The 17695-nt window shown below is 43.1% G+C and overlaps 1 protein-coding gene across 3 annotated transcripts in view; it reads right to left on the reverse strand.

Moving 5' to 3' along the window:
- Positions 1-17695, reverse strand: part of LOC140332641 (uncharacterized) — a 34741-nt gene that overhangs the window by 13626 nt on the left and 3420 nt on the right. For 2 of the 3 annotated variants that reach the window (XM_072413834.1, XM_072413835.1), the window contains exons 2-8: positions 12764-12853; positions 11822-11926; positions 10453-10536; positions 9488-9586; positions 6907-7017; positions 5321-5407; positions 4805-4903 (exon numbers count right to left, since the gene is read on the reverse strand). In XM_072413834.1, the coding sequence (XP_072269935.1) occupies positions 4805-4903; positions 5321-5407; positions 6907-7017; positions 9488-9586; positions 10453-10536; positions 11822-11926; positions 12764-12853 (675 nt within the window). The remainder of the gene's footprint in view (positions 1-4804; positions 4904-5320; positions 5408-6906; positions 7018-9487; positions 9587-10452; positions 10537-11821; positions 11927-12763; positions 12854-17695) is intronic. The other variant, XM_072413836.1, reaches the window with a different exon arrangement.

Here is a 17695-nt window from a genome sequence, read left to right on the forward strand (position 1 = left end):
GTCCATTCCAAGCAGCAGGATTGGCATTGTGTGCAGGCGCTTCTCATGGCCATGGTGGGTAATCTGGCAGATGTGTTGTGTGGTTGCCACAATAAGAAGACAGCCCTGTAATAAAGATGAACCCCCAATCCCCCAATCTAACACCCCCTCCCCCCTCACCTATAGTGAAGCCACTGCTCAGCCTCCGGAGGCTAGTTACCCCATCCCCGCACATTGTTGCCCCTCAGAAGTGGCTTGTTCATGGGATGGCATCTGGAGAGCAGGGATTGGTGGAAGACCAGAAACCCAGGGATTCCGACAAGGCCAGGAGGTAACTAACAGCAACCCCAATGTAATACTGAGATAGGTCAGAGACAAAGGTCATACACCGAAGCTAGGTGAGATATCTCCAGTGGTCGGATTCAAACAGAGGTCAGTCCAGGTGACAAACGAGAAAGGTTAGACCGGACAAGGAGGGCAATGTATACACAATGAACAAACCTTTACATCTTGCGGTTCTTATCGTTGGAAAGGATTGTGAAAGATCCTTTCCAACAACAGGAATTGCACGTGTGTATGCAACTTAAGTGTCTTCCACCTTGTTGTCTGACTATATAAACTGTGATGTGATAATAAATATTTGAGAAGAAGTGATATAACTACATGCTTAAGCTGCTTGTGTGTTATTCACTGCTCCCAACGCATTGAAAACAGAGGCCACAATAAAAAGGGAACCTGATCTGGGATCAATAGGAGATTGCCTTAACAGTTTGGTGTCAGAAGTGGGATATCTACCTACATTAAAAGGACCAGGATCGGGTAAGTAGAAATTTCCTTTTCTTCCTCTGCCCTCCCCTGTGTCCCTTTAGATATCTTATGAACCTAAGCACTGTGGCAATGTAGGCTCCCTCATAGAAGGACTGGGTCCTTAAATAGGAAGATTTGGGAAATCTTTTATTGAATATGTGCGCACTTGTGGCCTCTGTTTTAATGTACAGAGTATAAGAATTTTGTTGCATGATATAGAAGCTTAGGAAATATTGTATATAAGATAAGTTTGTGTACTAATCTGGTTGCCAAGGTGATGTTGGGTCAGTCCTCACTGCCTCAGGCAAGCAGTAACGTGACCTAAGCTGCGTTTTGGTAAGCGGTCCTGGGAACACGACGTCAGCAAGCACTGCAGCTACCTACTGAACTAACAATAACTGTGTACAATCGTCTGATATTTATACTGTAATTTATACTGCAACTATGGGAAATATATAAATGAAAAAAAAAAAACATATAAAAGTGTGCCAGAAACCTGACAACAGGGATGCCCCCTATAATATTCCCGGGGAAACTCCTGTTGATAATGTCAACTGTAGAGCATGAGATCATTACACCGACCCCTTTACATCACACCTGAAAAATGGAACGGAGAACTGAAAATGTTCCGATCCATTCCCACTTGAGGGATTTTTCTCTAAATTTCATATCAGTTGTATATTGGGGGTGTGCATACCAACATACCAACCCTGGCCATCCCAATTTCTGCACAAAGAAATGTAAATAATAATTCCTTTATAACTGAAGCACACTATAAAAAGTTACCGGAAGAGTTACACACTGAGTTTGTAAGATTACACGGAAATAGGAAATCCATGGCCACTGCATTAGCATGCAAGCAAAAGCCAGGAGAACCTATAAGTGATCATGCTGGAAGGTTTAGGAAAGGAAAAAGCAGGTTTAAGATTAGGAGGAGATCTGAGTATAGTATTTACTTAGTCACTGAATAATGGAATGATTCCTGAACATGGGCGCACTGCCAAAATGATTATTGACAACTGGAGCACTTTAGATGCCCCAAACATTTTTGCTCAGTTATTGACAAAGGATGCTGCAGGATCTTTTGAGCTGCCTAAATCGTCCAAGCCCCATGTACAGGGACTCCACCACCACTATGTTACAGATCTCTGACCAGGCTGATGAAAACTTAATAAAAAACTTAGTAAACATTAGAAGTAGAACAATTCCTGATAGACTTCTTACTAGACACAGGAGCGACTTCTTCTGTCCTCTGATCCTGGTCAGGTCATTCTACACCTGGTGGGCCCTCTGTGGGAAACGTCATCACCCCCTACGAGATGCACACCTCATATTCCTATATGTACAGTACATGGAGAATACATTACACGTCACTCATTCAAGATATTACCTAGTTGTCCATAACCTGTTAGGAGGAGACCTGATGGGATCTCTGGGGATGTCACTGGTTGTGAACCCAAAGGGAGAATTATAAAACCATGGCTGCTGTGCTTGCTTGGATGCATGGAGGTAAATTGAGGCGTTGAGTGTGGCGTATGTCTCTAAGACACTGCCTGTTACTGTGCAAGGCATGCCAGTCTGTCTGCGTGTGCTGGCAGCGTGTGCATTGGCTGTAGACAGTGTCTCACTTCTAACTTTAAGAGTGTCTCTCCGTCTAACTTTGGGTCATGAGACGACAATTTACACATCTCATGCTGTATTACACTTGCTTAGATTTAACCACCCAACACATAACAGCACAAAGGTTGTCTGGTTATGAAGTTATCACAGCTTCCACTGAAACCAACATACTTCTAACACAATTACAGGCCTTTGATACCCCAAAGGACATTGACTTCTGGGAAAAGGAAGGATTGACCTTGGATTCCTTTGTAATCTGGCCAAAAGGAAGGATAGTAGGGCTGCCCAAAATAGCAGTACCCCTCATTGTTTTTCAAATCCATGGTATAGGACATAAAAGCATTAAAACCACAACACAAGAAACCACAACTGGAGGGACATTCCATAAGTGGGACCAATACCTACCAGCCATACTAGCAGAAATAAGAATGACACCTAACCCCGTTAATAAGCTGTCACCTTTTAAAATTTTAATGGGAAGACCTTTTCCTACCCCCTGGGCTAAAGACCCTTTAATTTTATTACCCAGGGGATGTCCAACAAATCCAAGACCAATATGTAGCTAAACTTAATGAAAATTGAACAGCAACTACGGAGATATCTCTCTTTCTTTTCCTCTCCCTACAGATCAGCCGACGCACCCATTCAAGCCTGGAGACGTAATGTTGGTTAAAGCTCTGCACAAGCACAAATCCTTGGATCCAACCTTTGGACCCCCGGCCACCATAGAAAAACTGTGCTGACCAGTGAAGGACCCACCTGGATACACGCTTCAAGAGTGAAAAAAGTACCACGATCCAGCGCCAGGATGATGTTTCTTGATCCACAAGTACCAGCCTGGTTGCTTGTCTGCAGTTTTAGAGCCCTGATGGTCATATTTTGCCTTGTATGGGTCACAACTATTAGCCACTATCACCCTCAAGATGGGCCCTTCGTTTGTCCCCAAGCAAGCCATTACCTAAAGAATTGCTCTTCCCTGGCTATGCACCAGCGAGGATTTGAGTATAGTGACTGAACTGATTTCCAGGGTAACATATGGGAACGTCTTGTCAAAGAAATATATAATATTTGTAGTTTTTGCTTATCTGATAGGCATAGTACTCAGGATATGTTAACTTCTTGTTTGATTGCTGTCTCCACTCTAGGCAGCATACTGCTTAGAGTCTTTATCAATATCTATAATGACACTGATGACACTGAAAGTGATTTATATTTACTCCATAACCCGTATAACTTTTGTAATAACTGTCAAACCTATGACTCCCTGAAATTGTTATTGTCAATATGCAAATCTAGAATCATTCATCTTCCTCGAGTTATGTGTGCTGAAGAACCTGGGGCTGTTTATTTGCATGTAAAGAAACAAAGGTATGAAGTCAGGTAGTTATCCTTTGTTCAAGGATAAAAGGAAGGGAAATGTAAGGAATATAATTTTGCTGAGTTTTGAATTTAGGTTGTTTTTGTGTTTTTGCTATATTTTGCAGATAATTGAGTTGTGTCTATAACTAGTTATATCCTCCTTATCAGTAGGCCAATATTTGCTCCATCCTTACCTTGAGACTTCTTACCTTGAAACATCTTGCTCAGTGAAGTTGTTAATTAGGTTTCTTGTTACTGACTAACTACTAAGTGTCTTCCACCTTGTTGTCTGAGTATATAAATTGCAATGTGATAATAAAGATTTGAGAAGAAGTGATATAACTATATGCTTGAGCTGCTTGTGTGTTATTCACTGCTCCCAACATGTTGAAAACCGAGGCCATGATAGATAGGTGTAAACTGATCTGGGATCAGCAGGAAATTGCCTTAACATGGCTGTTCCCGCTTACCAAAATTCACTGACCGAGATCAACTTTTCCTTTAAAAAAAATGTTGAAAAAAAAAGTCCCGCGGGCTGTGCTGATCAATAAATTCATTGATCAGCTCAGTGTGCGTTCCCCGTGTGCTCAAGCGTCATCAGGATTTTCCTTTCCTTACCAATCAGAGAGCACTAAAGGTTTTGAATGGGGAGACTTGTCCCCATTTACCCTCTAGTGTCCGAGGATTGCACACAGAAGGATTCCCAAGTCTGCATGAATGAATTCAGCCCTGGGAATCCTCCTGTAATGATTTCCTGGAACTTCCAATGGATCCGCAAAATCGGTTCGCAGGCCCATCCACAAAATTTCGCAGACCCATCAGAAGGTCGAGGAAATTTTCGCTAATAAAAATACAAATGCAAATAAAATAATACACAGTTTAGAGAATTGATCTCTATATCAGGTTGGTTTTCTTTGCTGTCAGAAACTTTAAAGAGTCCTATTATACCATACAGTTACATGTCATGTGATCACAGACTTAAAGCTGCACTCCAGGCAAAAAGAAAAGATATTAACTAAATACAAGCGTGTGTTTGTACCGTTTGTTGGATTTACGTGTCCTTTGTGTGTTTCCTTCACATTTGTGCAGCAATCCATCTTGTCACAACTCCTGTTCCTTGCCTCTGTGCAGTTGTTTCCTGTAAGACAGACCAGTCACTTCTGTGCCCTCCGCTTGTACTGGGTGACTGGTCTTGTATCCGCCCCCTTTCTAATCTTTCCTGCAGACACCCTATAGTAGGAGGAGCTGCTTGGCCCCTCCCACTGCCCTTAGTCTTGTACAGGTTATGTGTAGCCCACATGTAATGTTGTTGCCGGTAATGTAGATGATTCATCTTGTGGCTATTAAGGGCTAAAATTTTGGTAGCCGGTGAGTTTTCAGACCTACAAGTTACCTGATAAACTGGCACAAATGCCTGAATTCTGGTCTTTCCTGGAAATAGAATCAGAAACCTAATCCACATCATCTCCATGCAAAACCACTAATGAAGAGGCCACATCCCAGGTACAATCCCCCAGCATGTTACTTCTATATAATGCAGTGTATCCGTATTTACCTGTGGCCCTCAGAGATATCACAGTGATCAGGATAACCAGAGAAATGCCAATAAGTACACAGACCAGGAGTATCGCATGTCTTCTGTCTGGAGGTAAAAATATCAAAGTCTAATTAATGATAACGACAAGCAAACCACATCCAGGAAACAAAGAATGAAGAGGACCTGTCATGCAAGACTGAAAAATTGATGAACTCTTCAAAATGATAATATTTTTGGATTTATAGTGGAAGCTTTGTGTTAAATAGACAAATTTCATATTGGTCACAAGGAGCTCATGGGCTCTGATATATACAGGATATCAGCTTTTCACAGGGTAATAACCTGGATTTTGTACTAAATTGATTTAAAGCCCCCTATTTACTTAAGATCTCCAAGGCTGGAGAGAATACACTTTCAGAAGTGAAGCTGGGTGATCCAGAAAACAAGGCCAAAGATCTTAGATAAAATTAAACACAGAAATATTCCACATCCTTGTATATTAAAACAAATAAAGATGTGTTCAGAATAATAGCAGTCCAACTTCACTAATCTAATTATTCACAGAAAATCAACATACCCAACAATCATGGAAAAAAATTTCAGTGTTGAGTTGAAATAGCGAATCATTCATTCTATGTGAATTCCAGGCTTTAGTTAAGGCAGGAAGGCATCAAATTTTGTACATTCCAGTTATGGTGGAGTTCTCTCTGAAAATATGAGTAAAATGGCTCGTTCAAAGCCCTCAAGCTATCGACAAGAAGCCTCCGCAAAGCCCAGCGCTATTGACAAAAAGCCCCCGCAAGGAGCCCAAGCCATCAGCAACCAGCCCTCTCAAAGCCCCCAAACTATTGAGAAGAAGCACCCGCAAAGCTCTGAGTTATCAGCAAGAAGCCTCCGCAAAGCCCCCGAGCTATTGGCAAGAAGGTGGAAAGAGGAAGAGGAAATATACTTGAAATTGCTGTTTCAACAAGACAACGACCCCAACACACCAGTAATTGAGCAACGTCTTTGTTCCAGACCAACAAGATTGACATGAAGTGGCCAGCCGGATCCCTCGACCTTCATCCAATAGAAAACTTGTGGGTTGGCATAAAAAATGAAAAAACACACCATGCAGAAGAATTGTGAAATGTTATCCTATCATTCTGGGCTGGAATACCTGGTCACAGGTGACAAAAGCTGGTGGACTCCATACAACACAGATGTGCAGCGGTTCCCACACCAGAGGTCATACAACTAAATATTAGTTCAGTGACTGAAAGGAAAACCTGGAATCATATTTCAGTTTATTCAGTGAATGTTTTTAAAGAACACAGACAGCCTGATATTCCCTTTCCTCACTTTCTGTAAAGAAATAACACAAATTTGATCAATTATTCCTTTATGTGATTTGAAATATAATGTGCAGAGTTCCTAATGTATTTGTGTGGATGGAAATAAAAGCTATGAGAAGCACTTTTTATGCACTGCTATTATTCTGAACACAATTGTATATATTATAGTTATGTCTGATTATGAAAACATAAAAATAGGAAAAGATAATTGACTAAAGACCCCTCAAATGACACAATACGATGGCGGCTTTAATTTATGGAAGGACTAACCTATCACAAGATGGGTCTTGGGCTGGATGTCCCTTTGTGTGGGTGAATTTCTCTTTTGATTGTTTGTCGTCTCTTGGAGCATCGGACCAACTTCACACTCTGGGGAATGTTCTGAAAAGAAGACATTTACACTTTATATGAGAATGTATATGGAATACCTTTGGCAGGATCATCATTTAGGTCAAGACTCTTGTATATGGTGTTCTCTAACTGACTGTGAAGGCTCCAAGGCAGGTTTAAGGTTTAGTTTGTGATAATTTCAGTTTAAATAGTCTTTAGGTACAGAAATGTAATTTTGGGCACAGAATTCATACACAGATTGAACTTGATGGTAAATACCTAAAGCTATGACGCCCTTGGGGATGATGCCGAAGCCATCTGGGATGAAGAGAGATAACACCATGCCAACAAGTTGAAAAACTGTGATAACCTTTTCTACATTTTGTTTCCTTCTTATGTTCACCTCTTCTGGGGATTAATTTACCAAGCAGACTGTAGTATGTACAGAGAAGAGTCTAAAGACTGTATAGTTCACAACCTCTGTTCTGCTGTTTTTCAGTGGTTTATTATATGAAATGGTAATGTAGCTGTTACAGGTGGGATGGTGGACCCTCCGTGTTGCCAGCCCACTTGACTGGGACATATACAGGGCTTAGAGTCTAAGGTATCAGCCTCCAGCTTCACCAGCGCACCCCACAATGGGTGATGGACTTTAGGAGGCAATGCCCAGCTTGTTGCCCCCGTAAACACAAGGGCAGGTAACTGCTGACTGGTTAGGATCACAAGCGAAAGGCAGAAGAGTAGTCAAACAGAGACAAAGATCGGGCAGGCGGTAATCAGGAGCGGTCAGATAGCACCAGGGTCAGTATACTAAAGGTCAGGATCAGGGAATGCAGACAGGAACCTGGAACAGAGCTTAGTACAACTTCCTGTTGCCAGTCACTTTCCTATATAGAGAAAGTTAAGTGATCAGCAGGTAACTAAACCCGCCATCAGAGTGCTAAAGCAAAGGCAGCTCAGGAGGTGTTCACTCTTCCACCAGCAGTCTGTTGTTGGGTTAGCACAATTTATTTATTATCAATTATGTCTCACCAACAATAATGCTTTACCAGTATAATCTGATATACGTATACTATATATGAGGTCATCCTAAAGGAATGCAGCATATCCTGTAACTGGAATCCCTATAAGGTAAAATACTGATCATTGGTCGGTACTGGTCAAACACTGGCCATTGTCTTAGTTAATGGGAAGTTAAAAACACATTGCCATGTTTAATAACTAGTCTTGACCAGAAGTAACTGTATGCAACATGTTTTTTTGATCATCTGCCAAGCCGTTATTTGGAAGACTCCTTGGATGAATGCAACTCACTTCCGCAGCTCCTTGTTATATCTATCTCTTTGTAACTGCATTGTTTTATCCATCTGTCTTTATTAATAAATAGTATATTCTTTCACGTCTTTGTGTTATCTCTCTTTGTACACTTCAAATTCAGCCCATCAATATTTGCATAAACTGTCACAAATTATATCTGTGACATAACACAGACGGAGCGCATCTGTGGGATTACTCTAGCCCTCTGGGGTAAAGGGGCAGCTCTGAGGCAGTCACATGATTCAGAGCAGGAAGTGAGCCGTGGATGGAATTATTGGTCAGAGCTTCTGTTGTCCGGTGGTCCTGTGGGGATCTGTGGAAGTAGCTGTGTATACAAAGCAGATCCTAGGGTTGTTTAAACTCATTTAAAAAATTTTCATCATCCAAAAATTCAGGCGTGTAAAGAAAATATTTAGTTGGCATTGGATATACTGATGGTATCACCCCAAGAGCAGAAAGTGGAGCTGCTACTGGGGAAAGAAAGAAATGGGCTACACCGTCAAATGTGCTACAGATTTGGAACCATGAAAATGAAAGAGGTTCTATCATTAGAAATTGGTGCAAAGACAAAGAATGGAGTCCAGTCACAATGTGCTACTATTAAGTAATGAGTATTATGAGAGGAAATAAGGCAATGAGAATGAAGGGGGTCCACCAACAATGTGCTATTGCATGAAATTAGGGTCATGGGGAGATTGGGGGTCAACCCATAAAATGCTTTTATAAGTAATTGTCATCATGGGAAATAATAAGGTCTTTTTATAATATGCTCAGGTAAGGATATGGGGCCAAGAAAAGGAATGAGGTCAAATCACAGTGGGCTATTGTAAGCAATTCTCTAATTTCCATCATGGTTTATTGATTTTGAAGCCACAGATGACAGCCAATAGGAAATATTGTTAGGTAGGTAGTGATAGAGACGCTGGAAGAAGGAGTCGTTTCTCTGGTCACAGAGATTGGCAGAGTTCTTCTGCCATTCCTGTAATAATGTTAAAGAGGCTAAGAATGGAAACTGCATACCACAGGGCTAAGGAAAATCCAAAAAGGACCAAGGGACACAAACAAAAATACAAAGGTTTGAGGGTCATTTTGAGATGTTGGCTATCATTTATCTTTATCCGTTTTACTTAATTTATAAAAAATACCCATAAGCTGTGTAAATGACAGGTCCTCTTTATAATTTGGGCCATGATGAAAATTCTACCTTGTTGCGCCTTGGTAGGAGTTGTGTTCTTCTTCTTTGTTGCCATGTTGGGTTTGTCAATCACAACATACAATGTCTTGTTTTCTTCCTGTGGAGAGACTGAGATAACATTGTGCATATAAATCCTTCATACAGAAGAGATCACAGCCTTATACTGACCTCCTCCACCTGATACTGCTATCCATGTGTGATAAATAGAAAAATGGGGGGACATGCAAATCTTTAATGGTGTACAAACTTTCTCACTCAAATAACAAAAAGATCCCTGAGCTATAGATGGAATTGTAGCAGATACTGCACTGGTCTGTCCTGACTGTGAGCTCCTCAGGGGTGGAGTCTGATGTGGGAAATAATTTAATCCATAAACTACATCATAGACTTCCAAGCACATCCATCCAAACCAAAAGAAAATAAACATTATAATCCATAAAATGAAAATTTACAGCACCATCATATGTGGTAAATTTATTCACGAGACCAAAGTATGTTCTCGGTAAAAAGGGATATGCAAAATAAATAAAAGTGCCAACTATGTAAGTGAAACAAACACCCCCAATAGGGTGATGACCCTCAAATCCTTTTGTCTTCCACATAAAATATATAACTTCTCTCCAGTCATATAAATAAAAGGTCTAACACCTGTGCAGACTTCCTGACCCCGAGGATGAGATTATACAACTAGAACACGGAGCTTCATCAAATTTCACTCCTCCCATCATGTTCTTGAACAAGCAACACCCATCCATGGTGATTGGATAAGGAGTTTGTTGTATCTATGTGGAAATAAATGGAGGATTTTCCTGGAACTTATTGAGTGAAAGAACTGGATTTAGTGGTTTGGACCAGATATAAAACATTTTCAATATTTCAATAAGTCCGGCTGGATGTAACCAATTAATACTGGACAAACCATGGCCTGAATGAATAAAGAAGCTTTATATACACGTGTTATATGAAAACTCTACCTTCCTTTATCTTGTTTTTTTTCCCCCTCTTGGTGTTGTTAACTGAGGCGTATGTGGGCGTGGTGACGTCCGGCTGTGGAGAGACTGAGATAACGGTACATAATGAGGAACCATTACAGATATCACACAGAGTGCCATCATGACTAACATCTGCAATTTGTGCTCATCCAGAGCTCAAGCTACCAACCAGTAAGTCATGTGATATATCCTAGGTAGTAAGAAGGGTTTTATACAAATATGCCGCTTTTATGTGTTTCCCTAAAAGTATTTTACCTTTTTACACTTAGGATGCTTTTCTACAGGTTTCACTGACATCCCGACTTTTGGGGATAGTTTTCTTCATTCTCCCCATCTCATCTATCCATATCCAGGAGCTAGAATACTTGGGGCTGCCACCGGGAGTTAAGAAAACATTCTTCAACGAGGACTTTAGTTTCAGTAACAAAACATAGAATTTCTATTTTCTTGCTTTCAGGTTTTCATTCCTTCATCAAAGGGTGATTGATAGTGGTGCAGCTACTGGATTGGTTCATTTTAATAAATGTCATTTCTTCTGCGCTGGTGGCAGATGGCAGAAACCATTTTTAGAGAAAACCTTCTCTGAAATTGAGCTGCAATCACTAAACTCATTGCCTTTTTCATTAAATAGTCCGTTCTGTAAGCCTGACTCCAGAGTAATGTATCACATTAACTTTCATCATCTCCCTGCAGTGACTGAAAAGGGCCGGCCATTTCACAAGGGGCAAGGCTTGGCTTGGAGTAATCTGTCTTTTGCTACCTTGTGAAAACATGTATTACCTGGATCTCTTTCTATCTACCACCACTGATAGTATTATGCTTGGTAGTGGTGCTGCTAGTTCCCTCCATCCTGCTGCTAGCCATTGCTTAGTGAATTATGGATCCAAACCCAATAGGTTAAGGTTGAGTTTTAATTTATATTTATTTATTTTACCTCCCCAGTCTCCATAATAGGCAGCAGCAGAAAAGAGTCCTTGGAACTGGGGTACTGGGGTATTGTCTTGGCTCTTATTGGAACTGGAATTAGAAGTTGCTTGGATGTGACTAAATACTTTGAGATATACCATGACCTAGATCAATGATTCCCAACCAAGCTCTCTCTGGAGGTTGCTGAGGGTTTCTTGAGCCATAAGCAAGTTGTCCCTCTCAGGTCAGTGTAAGTGACTCCAATGATCTTTTTGGCTATCTGTAAGGGTGACATTCTTCCCACTGGTTAGCAATGTAAGAGACATTCTTCTACTAATAACCACACTAATATACTTTGTTCCTCAAAACCTGTAAAAATATGTTGAGAAAGCCTGGCCTGGATAAATGAACAGATATTTTCTATGTTACATATTACTTGCTCTACCTTTCTTCATCCTGGCAGACTTTTTTTCCTTTTCTGCTTCTGCTGCTTTCTTGGGTTTGGTAACACAGGCGTATGTGTGCGTGGAGACTTCTGGCTGTAAAGACACTGAGATAACAGGTTACAGATATCAGAACGGGTGCCATTACCTGGAATCTGCAAAAAATATCACACATCTGAAAAGTCTCTTTAGAAGATCTGTAGATTTGTAGTTCCATAAAACTTGTTTAAGCTATTTCATCAAGCAATGTCACAAATCTTAAAGTGGAACTGTCAGTAAAATAAAGAAATACCACTTACCTTTGCCTCTGTAGCGCCCCAATCCCTCTCGAGCTGGCCTCGATTGGGTGCAGAACTTTTCTTTCTCTGGGCGTTGCAAGCTTTTTCTGTCTTCTTCCTTCTTTTGCCTGTCACCTGATCTTGCAAGGCAGAAGCACGAGATTGGGTGACAAATCCTTCTGTAGCTAAAAAGTTTCCTGATCTCACTGCTCATGCGTGAGATCGGCACTTTCTTTTCCAGTGCCTGGTTATGCCCCTTATGTGTATACCTGAGACCAGACATGCACCAAAGGAGCAGCCCAAAGCTTCCTGGAATACCCAAGTCACCTAACCTAGGAAGCTTCAGGCAGCTTGCCTTAAATAAAAGGTTTATCTACCCTTCTATATCAAGTAGAAATTGCAAAATCAGATGAAGAGATCTTGGACAATCGGATAACCTCTGAAGCTAATTTCAGTCTCACAAAATCTTTATTTAAGCCTGGCCTGGCTGACTCTTCTGTATTAAGGAGAAACAACTCTTCTAAAAGTCTATACAACCATCAGTGCCTGTGGGGTCAGATTGTATCTACTCTATAGGATCCCCAAACAGATATCATCCACCTCCCACTTCCTGAGGGACCTGGCAAAATACCCATTGACAGCGCTACAGCAGGAATGGAAATTCACCTTTTTGGGTAATGTTAGATTTTGTCTTCCTATTTTCTTTCATCCTCACATCTGTATATGTGACCATGGGGTCTTCCCTTTGTGTAGAATCTGGAATCAAAAAGAAACAACAGCGGTTTATTTCAGTTCATTTCATTCACACCCAGGAACTGAACTTTAGTAAATCAGAAACCATTATGAGGTGAACCGACTTAAGCTACGTACACACGTCAGATTTTTATCGCCCGATAATCGGCATCGCCCAATTATCGGGCGAAAATCTGCCGTGTGTACAGTCGGTGTCGTCCATCGTCCGGACGACCGCCCTGCCGGATCCACGGACGATGGACGACAACCGATCCTAATGAAAGGGAAGGGGAGAGCGCTCAGCAGGGTGCCGCTCCGTCGCTCTTCCCCTCCCCTCTCCATAGAGCATGAACGGTGCTGTATGTACAGCACCGTTCATGCATCGTGCAGTCCCTTGTCGTTGGAAAGGATCGTGAAAGATCCTTTCCAACTACAAAAATTGCAAGTGTGTACGCAGCTTTATGCTATAGCCTTCTCCTTTGCATCCCCATTGGATTGTCAGCTCTTGTAGACTAGACCTTCCTATCATTAAATATTGTTTATTATCCAATGCTATTGTATTTTCTCCGTCGGTAACTAATAATGCAGAGTGTTAGATAGAAGTATGGAAAGCAGGTGATGGAGAGCCACTGCAGGGCACCATGGTACCTTCCAGGTCAGACATCAGAACTCAATAATGAGTCTTAGCATCTGTTTCCAAGCTCTTCAAACCCTACATTGGATGTCTTTTCCAGCACCTGTGCAGTAATCAGAAGAATAGGGGAGGGTTAAACCTTCAGTTTCTAGCTGATTTGGTGTTGTAAGCTCGATGACATCCCCTTCCCAGTGGTGGTTCTCACCTCAATACATGTCATCAAGACACCTCGAGACACCACACACATCCATGTTCTGCTAAGCCACAATCATACTAATCATACAATTGGATATCCCAGTGGTGGAGGAAGAAGTGAAGAGGACATCTGTGAAAGCCTGAGGAGTATATTGGAGGTTACAAGGGTCTGTAGATATATAGAGGAGGTCAGTGGTGGGCGGAGGGGTATAGTGGAAGCTCAATAGCGCCAGCAGAGTACAGTGGGGGTTAGAGTGAACTCTTGGGGTAAAGTAGAGGTCAGTAAGGGCTCCAAGGGTTTGGTTATTAGAGGGGGCTGTAGGAGTACAGTGGTGGTCAATGAGGGCTAGGGAGATGATGAATGATAGTGGGGCCTGAAAGTGTATATTGGTGATTATTAGGGTCTGGAGGGGGTATATTGGTTGTCGTTGGGGGACGAGACAATTGACACATCACATTTTTAGGAAATGTTAACAACAGCAGTTCACTAGCAGAAAAGAATTAAACCTGCATATGGTATGCTGGTGCAAGTATGGCACCCTCTATACTTACATTGGGCAGTTCACAGCCCTCTCACCACCTCTTAGCACCTCTGTAGTTGGAAGTTCCCTCATTGTGTAGCCCATAGTCCAGACAGGGATAGATATTGAAGCTGGAATTCCCTAGTGTCCATGCACTGAGCACAGATCTGCTGGTATGCTCCCTGCCATGGCAGGTGATATCAATGCCCAATTCTTTTAGTGAGCAGGGTCCCAAACCTTCATTTCTACATTTTTATGGACAAATAGTTCTGGAGATCTAACACTTTCACATGAAGTTAGCAGTATGCTGTATGCAGAATTTGTGGTCATTTGGTTTACATTTTGTCATCCCTGTCGGTGGATGAAACCTTTGCTTGCTCATAACATGAATGTCCTTATTCCTCATCTTTCACCTAGACTTCTCAGAACTCAGAGACAACTCTTATCATCTGAGAGCTAACACTCTGACCAAAATGTCTGTTATATTATCTGTGCACAATGGGGAGCAATTGATAAGACCATAGTAATCACAACAATGCTCCTCTTAGAAGATGATTTACCAAGCCTTTTGCCTTAGAAAAGTGAGATATCTCCAAAAGAGATTCTCCACTTAGCTTAGTGAATAAGCTGAAGTCCTGATGACCCAAGTGAATCATAAGCAATTACATTTTTTCATATATATTTCCATGGCATTTGGTATTATTAGCAAAATGAATTTCCCACTTGCAATGGATTCCAGTGCCTAAGTGAACAGCCAATATTCTTTTAGCAAATCATCCCTTGTGTCTAATTTGCAGGAGATCATGAAAAGCACACCAGACATGGCATGGAAAGCAATGTCGGGTGTTTTCACTAGATGCATGCACTGCAATGTGCTGCTACAATACAACTGCTCAAGGCATTTCTGCCTGTTTTTGTCCCTCATACAATGTAATGAATGGGATCATCATAAAATACAGTATAAGGCAATATAAGAATACAATAAACCGGTCACTATCTCACCCCCATACAAGGAATATCATGTGTGTATTATACATGTGATATCTATACATTTTCAGCACAATCATGGACGTGAATAGGAGGCTGTTTGGGGTAATTGGTATGTTTGGCTCCAGATTCTGCTCCAGAGAGGCCCGCAGCAAGGAACTAAGGGCAGGGGCTACATGACAGGGTGCTCGGGCTGCCCAAGAAAGAGGGGAAAGGGTTAGGGATTGCATTGCAAAAGAAAGGAGGGGTTAGCTGAAGGGTTGGGTCAGAAGGTAAAGTAGGTGGAGATAAGAAGCGATAAAGGGAGTAAGGAACAGAAGCAGGTAGGCAATATGGAGTCAACTGACACATTATTGCAGCAGCTTAGGGCTGCTGTGGTTCCACTTCAGCTAGATTAGGGGTTGCGGCCTCAGAGGCATCAACCTCTGGTGCGCCTGAGCCCAGAACTTTTTGCCAGGGCTAGGCGCCTGGCACCCTGTTTCCCGGAGGGAGTGTGGCTGGCAAGGAGCACAGTCCCCGTTTAATTCAGGGTGAGGCTCTGGCTGCGGGGGCCCCATCCGGTGCCGGGGCCTCCTGTTCTGGGGAACTTCAGAGGACTCCATCCAGTTGTGGGGTCTGAGGCTGGCAAGAAGCGCAGCCCCCATTTTCCTGGGGTGCAGGCACCACCTGGCCAGGCCTCACCTGAAGCCTGGGCCTCGTGTAATGTGGGGCCCTGGCAGAAGAGTGAGAAGGCCAGTCCTTCAGAGGGCGTGGCCTGGGAAGTCCAGTGGGTGTCCGTTTGGGCAAGGGCGTGGTGCCCTGCCAGCTCAAGGTCCTCGGGCCACGTGGTGTAAGGGCTGTAGATGGCAGCCTCGGCTAGGCCACAGGAGCAGGCGTCACCCAGATATGACACGGGGTGGGTGCGGCTTCGATCCTGGAAGTTCCCCTGTTGGAGGGGGAACCTTTATAATCAGAGAACGCAGGCCAGGTGGGGGGGATGTACAATTTGAATAGGAGGGATGTAGGTTTTGGAGGCAGCAGGGGTGGGGGGGTGGTTGTATAATGCAGATAGGCAAGTGGTTTTGTTTTGGTGAAAACAGGGATTGGGGGTGGATGGCGGGTGGGGGACAGGCCACTGGATCATGGTGGGTGCAAGAAGTGATTAAGGGCTCAAAGGAGATTGTGAGGAAGCTGGACATGAACAGGGGAGACTATCTCGATACGAATAGGGAAGCCTATAGGGAAGCCTATTGGCTTTATGGCGGGATTGCTTGGCTACGTTATGGAGAACAGTACCACTAGAGGAAGGCGGTGAGGCAGGCTTTGCGGTGGGACGATAAAGGTATTGGTCTGTGGATGAGGTTAATGTCCAGGGGGGGGGGGCGGCGTTCCACAAGCACCCGGGCCAGAAAGAAGAAAGGAGTGTGTTGGCTTTTTAAACAAAGGAGGGTGTAAGTCAGGGGAGGCTGCAGATTCTGGCATGAGTGTTCTTGGTGTGGAGGCAATCATGGCTCTCGCATTGTTTTAAGGCAGGGGCAGGGAGAGGGGGTGATGGTGATGGAAAAGGGGGTGACGCCAGTGATGGTCGTAAAGGATGCGCCCCTTTTTTTAGGTAAGTACCCAGACAGAGAGGCTGCTAAGATGTTGTGGGAGGGGATTGCAAAGGGGTTTTGGATTCCCAGTATGATGGGGTGATGCCGCAGGAACCTAGGAATCTAAAAGCGGCTCTTAGGCACCCAGAGGTGCAGTGAAACTGGCAAAGGAGGCTGCATGAGTGGGGGGAGGGTTTAGTGGTTTCACCTTTGGGGCTTGTCCCAAAGAAGGAGTTAGGTAAGTTTAAGTTGATACATGATTTTCCCTTTCCTCCTGGGGAGTCAGTAAACGATGTAAACTGTATCAAACCTGAATTACTGTATGTGCCGTGGCATATACTTCCTTTGATGCGGTGATTCATTGGGTAAAACGGTATGGACAGGGGGCTCTGCTAGTGAAGACGGACATTGAGGCTACCTTTTGGTTGTTGCCAGTTCACCCGCATTGCGTGAGGCTGTTATGGTGCAAGTGTGGAGGTGAGTATTTTGTGGATAGGTGCCTGCCCATGGGGTGTTCAAACTCTTGTACCCTGTTTGAGTGGTTTAACACCTTCTTGGAATGGGTGGTGCGGATGGTGGCAGAGGAGGAGTCGGTCACTATACCAAACGGTCCCCCATTGGATGGCTTCTTGTTGATTGGTCCACCTGATAGTTCGGTTTGCCGGGTATTGTTGGTGACTTTGCAGCATGTAGCAGAGCAGTTCAGAGTACCTTTGGTAGTGGAGAAGACAGAGGGACCTGTGCAGCATTGACATTTCTGGGAAATGAGTTAGACACGGTGGCAATGGAAAGTAGGCTGCCTCAGGACAAAATGCAGACTTCAAGGGAGGAAGTGCAGATGGCGGGTGAGAGGTGTAAGATGTGCTTGCAGGAGGTCCAATCATTGCTAGGGAAGCTTAAGTTTGCTTGCAGGGTGATAAAGATTGGGAGGGTCCTCTGTAGGCGCTTGGCAGCCACT

The sequence above is a fragment of the Pyxicephalus adspersus genome, chromosome 6 (genome assembly GCF_032062135.1).
Source record: "Pyxicephalus adspersus chromosome 6, UCB_Pads_2.0, whole genome shotgun sequence".
Classification (NCBI taxonomy): domain Eukaryota; kingdom Metazoa; phylum Chordata; class Amphibia; order Anura; family Pyxicephalidae; genus Pyxicephalus; species Pyxicephalus adspersus.